Below are 13,052 nucleotides of genomic sequence, written 5' to 3' on the forward strand. Positions count from 1 at the left end.
GTGAGTGGGCTTTCTCTAGTTGCAGCCAGCAGCAAGCAGGGGCTATTTTTTGTTGCAGTGCATGGGCTTCTCATTGCAGTGGCTTCTCTTGTGGAGCACAGGCTCTAGGCACGTGGGCTTCAGTAGTGTGATGGAGTTTTAACTAAATGATCCCTTCTAATACTAACATTCTATGAGTTTTGAGGTACTTTTAAGACATTAATGGGTATTATAGGAATTAGTTTCCTTATTAACTTATGAAAAGCAAAGATATTGGAAACCCAAGAACTAAGCCTTTCAATGCTTTTAAAATGAGTCTAATTCTTAAATTAAACTAGTTAACAAATAGTACAAAAGAGACTAGTGTTTCCTTTCTATTGTCTCCTTCAGTAAGAATCAAAAATAAAGAGGGAAGATATTCAGTTAACAAGATAAAGTTTTATCAATGATATTTACTGTCAGGCTTTAAAAAAGGGTAATTTTCCATCATAGAAACTCAACAGAGAAGGAAAAACCCAAATTTATAAACAACATTCAGTAGTGGTCACCACTCCAGTAAACAAAAGAACAAAACTTTTGCAGTTTTATTCTGTTTATGATCTTCACCCACAAAATTTTCTGACTTAACAGAGGCCCTACTTATGATTTTATAGAAGTATAAAGAGTAACGGGGGCTTCCCTGGTGGCGCAGTGGTTGAGAGTCCGCCTGCCGATGCAGGTGACATGGGTTCGTGCCCCGGTCCGGGAGGATCCCACGTGCCGCGGAGCGGCTAGGCCGACGAGCTATGGCCGCTGAGCCTGCGCGTCCGGAGCCTGTGCTCCGCAACGGGAGAGGCCACAACAGAGAGGCCCGCATACCGCAAAAAAAAAAAAAAAAAAAAAAGAGTAACGGTTTGTACTCTTATGTTGATTAATAGCAGCTTAAAAGCCCCTTTCTCAATGTTAGTTCTATAACTTTTAAAAATTGTGACCCTTAAAATAACTTTTTGTTTTTTTACTTTATAGTACTATAGTTCTAACTCATAAATTTTTATAGTACCATTGCCCTATAGGGCATATGATATATAATTAAAAACCTTAGTATGAATGTGAATGCTTTCTTTCTCCAAAAGCTTCACATTGTTGAGCCTTACAATAACAACCCTGGGATGAAAGTTTAGTTAGCATTATCCCTCTTTCACACCATTTTTATAGCTAAAGATATTTCCAAAGAGTTTTTCATTCATTAGAATCATGGAATGGAATGATGAAAAATATACTAATGTACCAAGTTCTACCAGAAGTGGGAGTAATTGGTCCAAAGTTTGGAAAGAGCTCCCCTGCCCGGAATACTGTTTTTCTTATCTTTTCCCTTAGGATCTAATACCCTACTGTACAAGGAAGTGAATGGACCAGAATATTTAGCCAGTTCCTTTAAGTTCTCCTCTGAAAATTCATATTTATTTCTGGTAATCAGTACATCAAGCTGTTTAACACATTTGCTTCCTTTTCCAGATGCCCAAGCACAAAGGTAGAGGAACAATGGTTAGGGTGATCAGAAAAAACAAGCTTTCCAGGCCTTACATTTCCCATTCCCTCCCTAGACAAACTCTAGAGTAATAACCATCCACGTACTTAACATTTTCCTTATGTACAGATAAGTTTCAGTTTAACTGTTGAAATTCTATGGCGTCTGTTCTCTTTGTAGTCAATCATATAAATTTTAATTTAAAGGAGTATTTTAAAATTTAATTCTTATTTAAGGCAGCATTTTGTTTTGTACTTGCCTACAAATGTTTTCCTCAGATCTGAATCTTTGCTTATGGTTGATATAAGGAAAAATGCTGTTGAGTCTGTGTTTATTAACTTTTATGGATAGTTTTTTCTTTTTTTTTTTTTAACATTTCTGGTCTAATTGAAGTTTAGCTAAGGAAGACCTAGGCTTTTTTTTTTTTTTGCAGTACCTGGGCCTCTCACTGTTGTGGCCTCTCCCGTTGTGGAGCACAGGCTCCGGACGCACAGGCTCAGCAGCCATGGCTCACGCGCCTAGCCACTCTGTGGCATGTGGGATCTTCCCGGACCGGGGCACGAACCCGTGTCCCCTGCATCAGCAGGCAGACTCTCAACCACTGTGCCACCAGGGAAGCCCAGACCTAGGCTTTTAAGTATCAATATACATATGAAACTCTTCTGTGCATAGGATCAGCACAAAAATTTAAGTAATCATATCAAATGCTGAACTTGCATAGTTCTGTGTACTGTTCTAAATACTTTCTTTGTTTCTTTGTTTCTTTTCTTTCTTTCTTTCTTTTTCTTTCTCCCTTTCTCTCTTATTTCTCTCCTCCCTCCCTCCCTCCCTCCCTTCCTTCCTTCCTTCCATCCTTCCATCCTCATAATAACTACTGGAGGGCAAGTACTATTCTTATCCCTATTTTATCAATGGGAAGATGGAGGCATAGAGATGTTAAATAGTTGCCTAAAGTCAATGTGGTTTATCTGTTTAAAGTAACAGATAGGGCCAGGATTTAAACAAGGAAGTCTGGTTTCAGAGTCCATATGCACAGCATAATTGCTGTGTTATATGGCTTCCCATTGGCTGAAGATTTTAGCCACAGATTAAATAGGAATCATCAATTGAAAGACATATCCTGTTCCTATGGTAATGCTTACCCCTTAGTATTCAAGTTTGGGTTTGAAAATTCCCCACATGAACTTCGAAATCTGTATCACACCACTAAATATACTATCAACTCCTACTCTTTGGTATGATTCTCCTTTCATTCTTTATACAGTGGGCCCTCCATATCCGCGGGTTCCACATCTGCGGATTCAAGCAACCATGGATTGAAAATATTCAGAAAAAAATTCCGGAAAGTTCCAAAAAGCAAAACTTGAATTTGCTGTGTGCTGGCAGCTATTTACATAGTATTTACATTGTATTAGTTATTATAAGTAACCTAGAGATGATTTAAAGTACATGAGAGGATGTGCATAGGTTATAAACAAATACTATGCCATTTTATATAAGGGCCATCAGCATCTGTGGATTTTGGTCTCCTTGAGGGGCGGGGGGTATCTGTCCTCCACAGATACCAAGGGACAACTGTATTTAAAATTCATGTGTTCAGTGAACATTTGAGTCTTTACTGTACTGTAGACATTCTTCTAAACAATGGGATTATAAAGATGGCCACATTTATTTAATATCCAATCTTGTTCGAAAAAGAATTTGAGGTGCACCAAGATCTCTAAGACACTGTCCCTTCCCTCATAGAATTTACAATCTAATGGAGATATTTATACAAATAATTACAAATGGTAAATGTCTGCTAATAGAGATGTTTCACAGAGAACTTTACCTTTGGTCATAAAGTTTACCAGGTTGGGGAATGACAGAGAGTGGGAACGTATAAAGTCAGGAGGACACAAAACAGCAGAGCATGTAGTTTGATGTGGCTGAAGAAAAGGGTAATTTTCTGGTGGTAATATTATAAGAGGTTCAAAATGTAGGCAGAGGCCCTCATATAGCGTTGTTTCTTTATGTTTTAAAAATCTGTCTTAACGTGAAACATCATTTATTGCTTTTAGAAGAATAACAAAGAAATAAATTTAGAAGGAAAAAGCTTAGAAAAACTTTCACCGGTCTCAAAACCCTCAAAACTATCTGGTCCATTCATACATAAAGAAGAGCCCAAGTTACCAGAAATCAGACAAGGAGGCCAGTTTAACAAAGTGCAAGATCTTATCTTCAAAGAACCTACAAGGCAGATCATAATGAATACAGAGACACTGAAGAAAATTCAGATTGATAGGTAAGGAACGAGAGCATATTTGGAAATGTGATAATGTATTTCTAGATGGCTGAAGAGTGGGTCAGGGGTGGCTCACTGCTCTCTTCTTCTATGGGTTGGTCATTGTATCCGAGTGACTGCAGATAATAGGATTAGCCAGACTACCTAGGGCAAGTGTGGTACAGTTGAAAGTATGGTGGCTGTATGGTTGGGTAAGTTATTGAGCCTTTGTTTACAGTTTTTAAAAATGAGAATAATGGGGCTTCCCTGGTGGCGCAGTGGTTAGGAATCTGCCTGCCAGTGCAGGGGACCTGGGTTCGAGCCCTGGTCTGGGAAGATCCCACATGCCGCGGAGCAACTAAGCCTGCAAGCCACTACTACTGAGCCCGTGTGCCACAGCTACTGAAGCCCGCGCTCCAAGAGCCCGTGCTCCACAACAAGAGAAGCCACCGCCATGAGAAGCCTTCTGGTGAGGGCCTAAAGCAGGGGTCAGCAAGTTTTTCTGTAAGGGGACAAACAGTAAATATTTTTGGTTTTGCAGGACATAAACTCTCTGTTGAAACCACTCAACTCTGCTGTTATCCCATGAAAACAGCCATAGATGATATGTAAACAAACGGGCAACGTTGTATTCCAATAAAACTTATTTTCAAAAATAGACTACAGGCTGGATTTGGCTAATGGCTCTGGGTAATTGCTACAAACCCTTATGTACCAAAAATTCTTACCGTAAGGTTATACCCTCTTTTAACTTAACAGGTTTCTTTGTCAGCAAGCCAGTTGACAGCAAAAAACTGAATAATGAGACAATGAAAATTGAGACTGCTTTTAAGAAACCCTCAGGATTAAAGCAGTTTAAAATTTGGCTACTTTGACAGTGTCTGTCTCTTACTAATGGATAAAGTACCACAATAGCTACCAATTTGTGTCAAGCATTTGGCTGAACCTTCCTGCTAATACTTACATTAATGTTGCAAAGTTGCTATCATTATTCTCATTTATTTATTTAATAAATTTATTTATTTATTTATTTATGGCTGTGTTGGGTCTTTGTTGCTGCACACCGTCTTTCTCTAGTTGTGGTGAGCAGGGGCTACTCTTTGTTGCAGTGCATGGGCTTCTCATTGCGGTGGCTTCTCCTTGTGGAGCACAGGCTCTAGGTACGCAGGCTTCAGTAGCTGTGGCACGTGGGCTCAGTAGTTGTGGCTCGTGGGCTCTAGAGCGCAGGCTCAGTAGTTGTGGCGCATGGGCTTAGTTGCTCTGCGGCATGTGGAATCTTCCCAGACCAGGGCTCAAACCCGTGTCCCCTGCATTGGCAGGCAGATTCTTAACCACTGCGCCACCAGGGAAGTCCCTGTTGTTTGTTTTTAAATGATGTGATGATCATATGGCTTTTTTCTCCTTTTGTCTTTATTAATGTGATGAATTCCATTAGTAGGTTTTCTAATACTAAACTATTTTTGCATTCCAAGAATAATTCCATAACTTAGTTATGATGTTCCTTCTGGGTCTTAACTTGTGTGATTTCTGTAGCCCTTTGGGAATGTAGGGAAATATATCTTATTGATTCATCTTTTTTGTTTCTCTTTACAGGCAATTTTTCAGTGATGTAATTACAGAAACCATGCAGGAGTTGCAAGATTCAGGCACTTTCACCAATCTCCTGAAAGCTTTGGGCAAAGAGAGGGAAAACAAAATGCATTTCTATAATATCATTGCCAGGTCAGAGTAATTTTAGTTTTATTTGCTTTGCTGCATTTTAAAATTCTATAAAATTCTTACTGGAAGTCTTAGATTTCTAAAGCAAATCAAATTTTTGCTTTTGAATGAAGATAACTAGAAGTCAGAAATTTGGGTTTTATTCCTAGTTCTGCTGGTAACATAACTCAATTTCTGGGCTTCAGTTATCTGTGTCTACAATACATAAAGTACAATATATGTACTATAAATGGGTAGTGCATAATCTATGGTTTGTTTTGGCAATGACAATCTCAAGATTCTAGTTAAGTTCATGCTTTCTTTTTTTATAAATTTATTTATTTTAGTTATTTATTTTTGACTGCATTGGGTCTTCATTGCTGCTCACGGGCTTTCTCTAGTTGCGTTGAGCAGGAGCTACTCTTCATTGCAGTACATGGGCTTCTGATTGCAGTGGCTTCTCTTGTTCTAGCACACACAGTGAAGGAGTTCAGAGCCTAGAGCTGGGACCCTTACTTGCTTACATTGCCTGTACTTGGAGGTCGGTGAGGAACATTCTCATGTCCTCCACAGCAAGTTACCTCAGCATTCTACATGCATTTTCCTCATCTGTAAAATAGGGGTAATGATAAAGACTACCACATAAGGTTATTGAGAAGTGCTCAGAATAGAAAGGAGTCTTCTTTTTCCTCTTCCTCTTCCTCTTCTTAGCCTTTTCTCAGCAGCAGCTATTTTAGATATAACACGGTCTTTTTTTAAAGTGTTACTGAAAGTTTGCTCCATGGACCAGCACCATTAGCATCACCTGGGAACTTGGTAGAGAAACAAATTCCAGGGCCCCCAACCCAGACCAAATGAATGAGAATCTCTGGGGTAGAGCCCAGGAATCTCTTTCTTAGCTTCTAGGCGAACCCTGTGCACACTAAAGTTTGAGAAGCACTACTCTAAACACAAATTATTCTTATTTCTCCTAGGGAGAAAAATGGAAGAAAAAAGATAAAATCTCTTCAAAAACAGCTGCTTAATGTCAAAAGAGAAAGGCAAGCTGAAGTACAGGTAAGAACTACCCGGGCAACACCAAAAGTTACTGAGCTAAAACAACTAAACAGAAGTCATCTTTCTCAAGCAAAAAAAAAAAAGAAGTTATGTGTAGGAAATTGTTGTTTCTCCTGGGGTGCCTAAACTATTAAAAATATAAAGACAGTAATTAGATGTTTGGCCTGGAATGTACAATTATGTCCAGAATCAACCTCTGGGAGACCCTAACCCTCTGGAGCTCTAAGCCTGTTCTTACCCCTCCCAACCGATCCAACCACATGACCCACTCCTTCCCTCCAGGAGACCATGTCTCAGGCAGTCTCTTGTATGCCAAGATCCCAGATGGGAGACTATAGTCCTAGGTAGGACATTAAGCACATTACATACCTCCTTACACCTGATGGTTAGGGTTAATAATGTCATTTGCATTATATTTCAAGTACAGAGTGGATTTATTGAGCTTCTGTGGTCATTAGGGCCTAACCTTATGTCTAATCTCTATAAGAAAATGCATCCTGAGTTTTAAGCAAGTGACTTGCAAAACACTGATTGGGCTACAACCTAGACAGTTAGCAATTAGTACCATTAGGATGACTAACACTATTAGCAGTTTAGAAAGTTACAAAGTATGGCCTAATATCAGCTTTTCACTGCCTAGCTAATTGGACAAGTTTATGCTTCCGATCAGGGAATCTTCATCATTCTCTACATAGAAGTTAGAATAATATTTGAAAAATATATTCGGAAGAATTGTCTAAAAAAGGTCACTAGCCTTTCTTCTGAGATACTATCTTTAGGTCTTCTGACCTAAAGGTCCGTTTATTTGTTCTATTATCTCTCATTTTCTATTATCAATTTTAAACTACCTTTGGTATTGATTTTCACTTCATTATCCTACATTTATAGCCTACATTTTTAGAAAGCCATTTCTTTTTTAATTTTTATTTATTTATTTTTGGCTGCATCGGGTCTTAGTTGCAGCACGAGGGATCTTTGTTGCAGTGCATGGGCTTCTCTCTAATTGTGGTATGTGGGTTTTCTCTTTCTGGTTGTGGGGTGAGGGCTCCAGAGTGCGTGGGCTCTGTAGTTTGCAGCACGTGGGCTCTCTAGTTGTGGCACGCAGGCTCAGTAGTTCTGGCGCACGGGCTTAGTTGCCCTGCGGCATGTGACAACCCGCGTCCTCTGCTTTGGAAGGTGGATTCTTTACCACTGGACCACCGGGGAAGTCCCCTGAAAACCATTTCTGCGCCACCCTCCCCCACAAAGGCTTCATTAAAACTGGTGTGCACTTAGGTTTTCTCTCTAATGAATAGACTTTTTCAGAGGTTTCCTGGCCTTTTTTCCCTCAAAAGTTCTACCATTATTTAAAACTTCCTCTTTTATTTCTTAACTATTAAAAAAGAAGATATTTGTAGCAATGTCCTTTTAAGGCTCCAAACCAAATAGTATCAAAAGAGACCTCAGCGTTGGCACTCTGCCAATCAACTCCCCTTTGCTACTATCACAGCCACTGTTTTTCTCTTTCTTTAAACATTTTAAATTATATTGTTGGGGACTTCCCTGGTCGTCCAGTGGTTAAGACTTCCCCTGTGAATGCAGGGGGTGCAGGTTTGATCCCTGGTGGCAGAGCTAGGATCCCACATGCCTCACAGCCAAAAAAACCATGAAACAGAAGCAATATTGTAACAAATTCAATAAAGACTTTAAAAAAGCAATATATTGTTGACAGTATAATTTTCCAGACAACAGGTAGTACTAGGTTGTGAAACTTACCTTCTTGGATTACAGTCTCAGCTGTTACATTCAGACACAGTAAAACTAAAGTAGAATATCACTCAGCTATTTTGATCATCAGAAAAGGAGTAGATAAACCAGAACTAGAAGATGCAAGGCAAACCTTGAATAAAAACCAGCTATCAAGTGCTTCCCTGGTGGCGCAGTGGTTGAGAGTCCGCCTGCCGATGCAGGGGACACGGGTTTGTGCCCCGGTCCGGGGAGATCCCACATGCCGTGGAGTGGCTGGGCCCGTGAGCCATGGCCGCTGAGCCTGCACATCTGGAGCCTGTGCTCCGCAACGGGGGAGGCCACAACAGTGAGAGGCCCGCATACCGCCAAAAAAAAAGCTATCAAGATGAAATCAAGTTAAATCCCTAGAGTTACTAAAAAACCAGTGGTCAAGTCAAGGTTGGAAAACAAGAAGACAGTTAGGAAGTACATGGATATTAGAGACCTGTGGGTCAGAAAATGATGACAGTAATTAGGATGGCAGGTTTGAGTGTGTGAAAGTATGTCTGGAGATCACTGGAATGTGAGGGAGCAATTGCCTTCCGAAGCTTCCTACTGGGATCCCAGGCAAAACGACAAAGTCACAAAGGAAAAAAATCAGGTTGCTGTTAGACTTCTGAACATCGGTACACGAAGCCAGATAAGTGGAGCAGTGTTTTCATGAAACTAAAGGGGAGAAAAGAGAGACCCAAGGTCAATATATAAAAATTAATGTATCTTTTCCATATATCAGCAGCAGACTTAGAAAAAGAGATTGAAATATATATATTTACAATATCAAATATCTAGCAATGAATCCAGTGGCAACAACAAAACGTGCAGGACTTCTTTACAGAAAACTATAAAACAGTACTGAAAAATTAAATAATATTTAAATAATTGGAGGGATATACTATGTTTATGTTTATGGATTGGAAGACTCCATATTAAAAAGATGTGGATTCTTCCAAAATTGATTGATACATTGAATTCAATCCCAATCAGAATCTTGATTGGATTTAATTTAATTACTTATTTACTCATTTTTGTGAGACTTGACAAACTGATTCTAAAATTTATATTGAAATGCCAAGGACCAAAAATAGTCAAGACACCATTAAAGAGAACTTGTGGGACTTCCCTGGTGGCGCAGCAGCTAAGAGTCTGCCTGCTGGTGCGGGGGACGCTGGTTCAACCCCTGGGCCGGGAGGATCCCACATGCCGCGGAGCAACTGGGCCCATGCGCCACAACTACTGAGCCTGCACTCTAGAGCCCACATAACACAACTACTGAAGGCCACACGCCTAGAGCCCGTGCTCTGCAACAAGAGAAGCCACCGCAATGAGAAGCCCGCGCACCACAACCAAGAGTAGCCCCCGCTTGCCGCAACTAGAGAAAGCCTGCGCGCAGCAATGAAGACCCAACACAACTTAAAAATAATAATAAAAAATAAATAAGTAAAAGAAAAAAGAAGTTATTATATTATGTAACTATTTAAAAGGTTATATAACATTTGTCTTCAATTACCCTGTGCCAAGTCAAAGGCATCTAGTTTTAACGCTATTGCCATGGGCCTCTGATTACTCTGGTTCTTCTCTGTACAGCTGTTCTGCACAAACTTACTGCCTTCCATGTTGACAGTGTGGAAACAGAGGAAGATATAAAATGCTTACAGGCTATGATTGTAAAACCATGATTAAGTCATACTAATAAGTGAACCCAAGTGTCATGCCGTTTCTTCATCTTCCAATATGCAATAAAGATCCAGCATAGAAATACTGAGTTATAGGCCAAGGATCTTCAGTTGTATGAATTCCTTTTAAGATTCTCACTAAGAGGAGATCTGCCTTCACCATAACCCATTATCATAACCCTGGTTGTCCATGGTGTCTAGAGCTTTCTCCATGACCAATCATGGACTGATGCAGCATATTTGTGGGTTTTCAAAGCAGACCAAACTTGACTTCCAAATCCCCAAACTGCCTTCAGATCTAGACTTCTGGACTTGTTATTTGAATTCAGAGAGGCTTTAGTAATGGAAAGAAGCTGTCAGCCAATTAGAGTTAATAACGCTCCGATGGCTGCCACAATATTGTGAGCAGAAGTCTTTTTTTTCCCCCAGCCACAGCGTGGGGCTTGTGGGATCTTAGTTCCTCGACCAGGGATCATTGAACCCAGGCCCATGTCAGTTAAAGCACTGAGTCCTAACCACTGGACAGCCAGGGAATTCCCCCAGAGGCTTTTAATGGTAGTGTCTGTTTTCATAATTGAACACAAAGTAGGAAGGAGAGTACTGGTTCCTGAAATTTTGGGGAGCTGGAGAAGATGGAACTTGTCTTATACCTCAGGCTGCCTCTTTGGTTGGATGGAAAAAGGAAAATGGAAATGTGGTCTATTAAAGTGATAAAAGCCACGGGAAAAAAATAGAGTTCTGTATTAAATTAACATTTATATTTGCCTGTCCGTCTGTAACTAAGAATACTGGCTGATTCTATGAGAGTCTATGAATAAACTGAGTCAAATAGTCTCCCGTTCTAAAATGCAGATGAAGCATGATCAAGTCAGAACTTCTAAAGTTTCAGGCTCCAATTCCACCCACTGCTTTCATTTCCACTTGAACTATTACCTTTCCAATCACACCAATTTCCTCTTTTCTTTCCTTTTGTACTAAAATTTTCGCACACTTCACTGTCTTGGATAATCTCTTCTGAGTAAACTTCTTAAATGTGATAACTATATACTCCAATAAAGATGTTAAAAAAAATGTGATGCCTAAAACTGTACACTATTATAGATGTCTAACCACAACAGAGGATAGGGGAGAATTTTTTCCCTGTTATATAAACAGTATACAGTGCCACAAATTGCGGTAATATAAACAAAGAGGAAGCACTCCAAATGCTTTTCACAATATTGTATGGCAATATTCTTTCATGATTGTGAAGATTCTGAGGACAAACCATTAGAAGAAGCACAGTGAAAGGAAGACTGTGAGAAATCTAAAGAATACAAGGGAAGGGAGGCACCTTTTTACAGTGCTGCTATTACAACAACCAGTGGTGGGGCCCTAACCTCAGGTTCTCATGTTAGAAGCTGGGTAAGCCTCTAATGAAAGTGTTGGAAGACAAGTTAGGTCTTCACAATTCTCAACTTACAAGATTCTTCTGACCAAAATCAGGACTTTACTTTCATCTTTGCTTCTTCTTGGAGTCAGTCCAGAGTTCTAATAATCAACAGGGTTTTGAATTCTAATGTCTCTTATGTATCATATACCAGCTTTGAGTTGTTTGCAAATTTAACAAGCATGTTTTCTATATCTGTATTTAATTCTTTAATCCATTTTGAAGCCTAGAGTTCATCATCATCATGTCAACCTATTCTCTTTGGTACTCTTTCTGGCCCCCCAAAAGGAAATTAGTCATTAAAGAATGCAAAAAGCTGAGGGGATGAGTGAAGAAAAGAGCGAGGTAACATGTGAAAATTAGTAATAGTGTGGCCAGAGAAAACACAAAGTATGGCTTGGAGTGTGGAGCAGTTCAGGGATGTTTTAAGATATCATGCAAAGCTTCCAAGATAGCACAGAGCTTTCCAAAGTGCAGTCAGTGACCATGGATGGCAATGGGGTTGCTGAGTGAAGAACAAAAGGATGAGAAATCGGTAGGACTGTAGTTGATGTCGGGCTATCCAATCTAGACATTCGTGTGAACCCAGGTGTAAGAAACAAATTTTCATGATTAACTCCTGCTAAGGAAGAGGTACAAAATGCTCTTCATCCAGCCGTAGAATAGATGGTCACTATGAGGGTCAAAGGCAAGAGTTTGTACTCAAAATAACTGAGCACCATTAAGAAGATCCCTCTCAATACTGCCGTTAAGATTTTAGGGTTCTAGGACATCCAGCTTGTGGCCTTTGACTCCTTTTATAACCGGTCAAAATGAGTAGGGGCGGGTTCATATCCTTCATGGTTACGGCATCTAACCTCAATAATCATGGCAAAGCTGAGGTAAGTGAAGGACTCTTCTTTAACAGCCGACCTTCTCCTTGAAGGCTCAGGCTTCTAGCTTACATAAGATGTATCTCTATATGTATGTATGTTATCTACCTATCTCTACTTCCAGTTTTCCAGCACTCAAAATTTAAGGGAAATGAGAATCCCTAGGCCCAGTGGGGAAATAACTCCTTCTTGGAATCCTATTCTGAGAACATCTCCCCAGTGCTATATACCTCCGTGGCAGCTCCAGCATTGGAAATGTTTATTATACATGCTGGAGTCAACAGGATGAGGTAAGGGCAAACTGCTTTAAGAAACTCTAGATCAGCATAAAATCAGGCATTATTGCTGCCTCAGGACTTTGGCATACATTTTTCCTTTTTCTTAGAATTCCCCTCGACCCCACTTTTTTTTTTAATTTTACTTTATTTTTGGCTGTGTTGGGTCTTCATTGCTGCACGCGGGCTTTCTCTAGTTGCGGCGAGCGGGGGCTACTCTTTTTTTTTTTTTTCCTCATAAGAATTGCCATTTATTCCCGAAGTTGCCAAAATCATCACCAAGGATTCACCGAGGGGTGCATGAGGGGACGAGGAGGCTCAAACACTGATTGAGGGGCCAGTCAGGAGTTGGGAGGGAGGGAGATGGGTGGGGAGACCCCCCCCGTTGTCCCTCCCCCTTCTAATGCCGTGGGCAGGGGTCCCCCTCCGGCCGCATCCCTCCCCATCCCCAGGTCCAGTTTCTCTCCGGGGAGGGAGGCAGGGTCGGGGATGGTGGGGAGAGGGTGTAGTGTGAGTGGGCCCCAGGAGGGGAA

The 13,052-nt window shown here is 40.5% G+C and overlaps 1 protein-coding gene across 1 annotated transcript in view; it reads left to right on the forward strand.

Annotated features, from left to right (window-relative positions):
* DRC9 (dynein regulatory complex subunit 9) overlaps positions 1–13,052 on the forward strand; it is a gene marked incomplete at its 3' end in the record, with an annotated part of 39,272 nt that overhangs the window by 2,654 nt on the left and 23,566 nt on the right. Inside the window, exons 3-5 of the mRNA XM_082840272.1 lie at positions 3,547–3,770; positions 5,343–5,471; positions 6,422–6,503. Coding sequence (XP_082696398.1) covers positions 3,547–3,770; positions 5,343–5,471; positions 6,422–6,503 — 435 coding nt within the window. The remainder of the gene's footprint in view (positions 1–3,546; positions 3,771–5,342; positions 5,472–6,421; positions 6,504–13,052) is intronic.

This window comes from Leucopleurus acutus, assembly GCF_964270905.1.
Source record: "Leucopleurus acutus genome assembly, chromosome: 5".
NCBI lineage: Eukaryota > Metazoa > Chordata > Mammalia > Artiodactyla > Delphinidae > Leucopleurus > Leucopleurus acutus.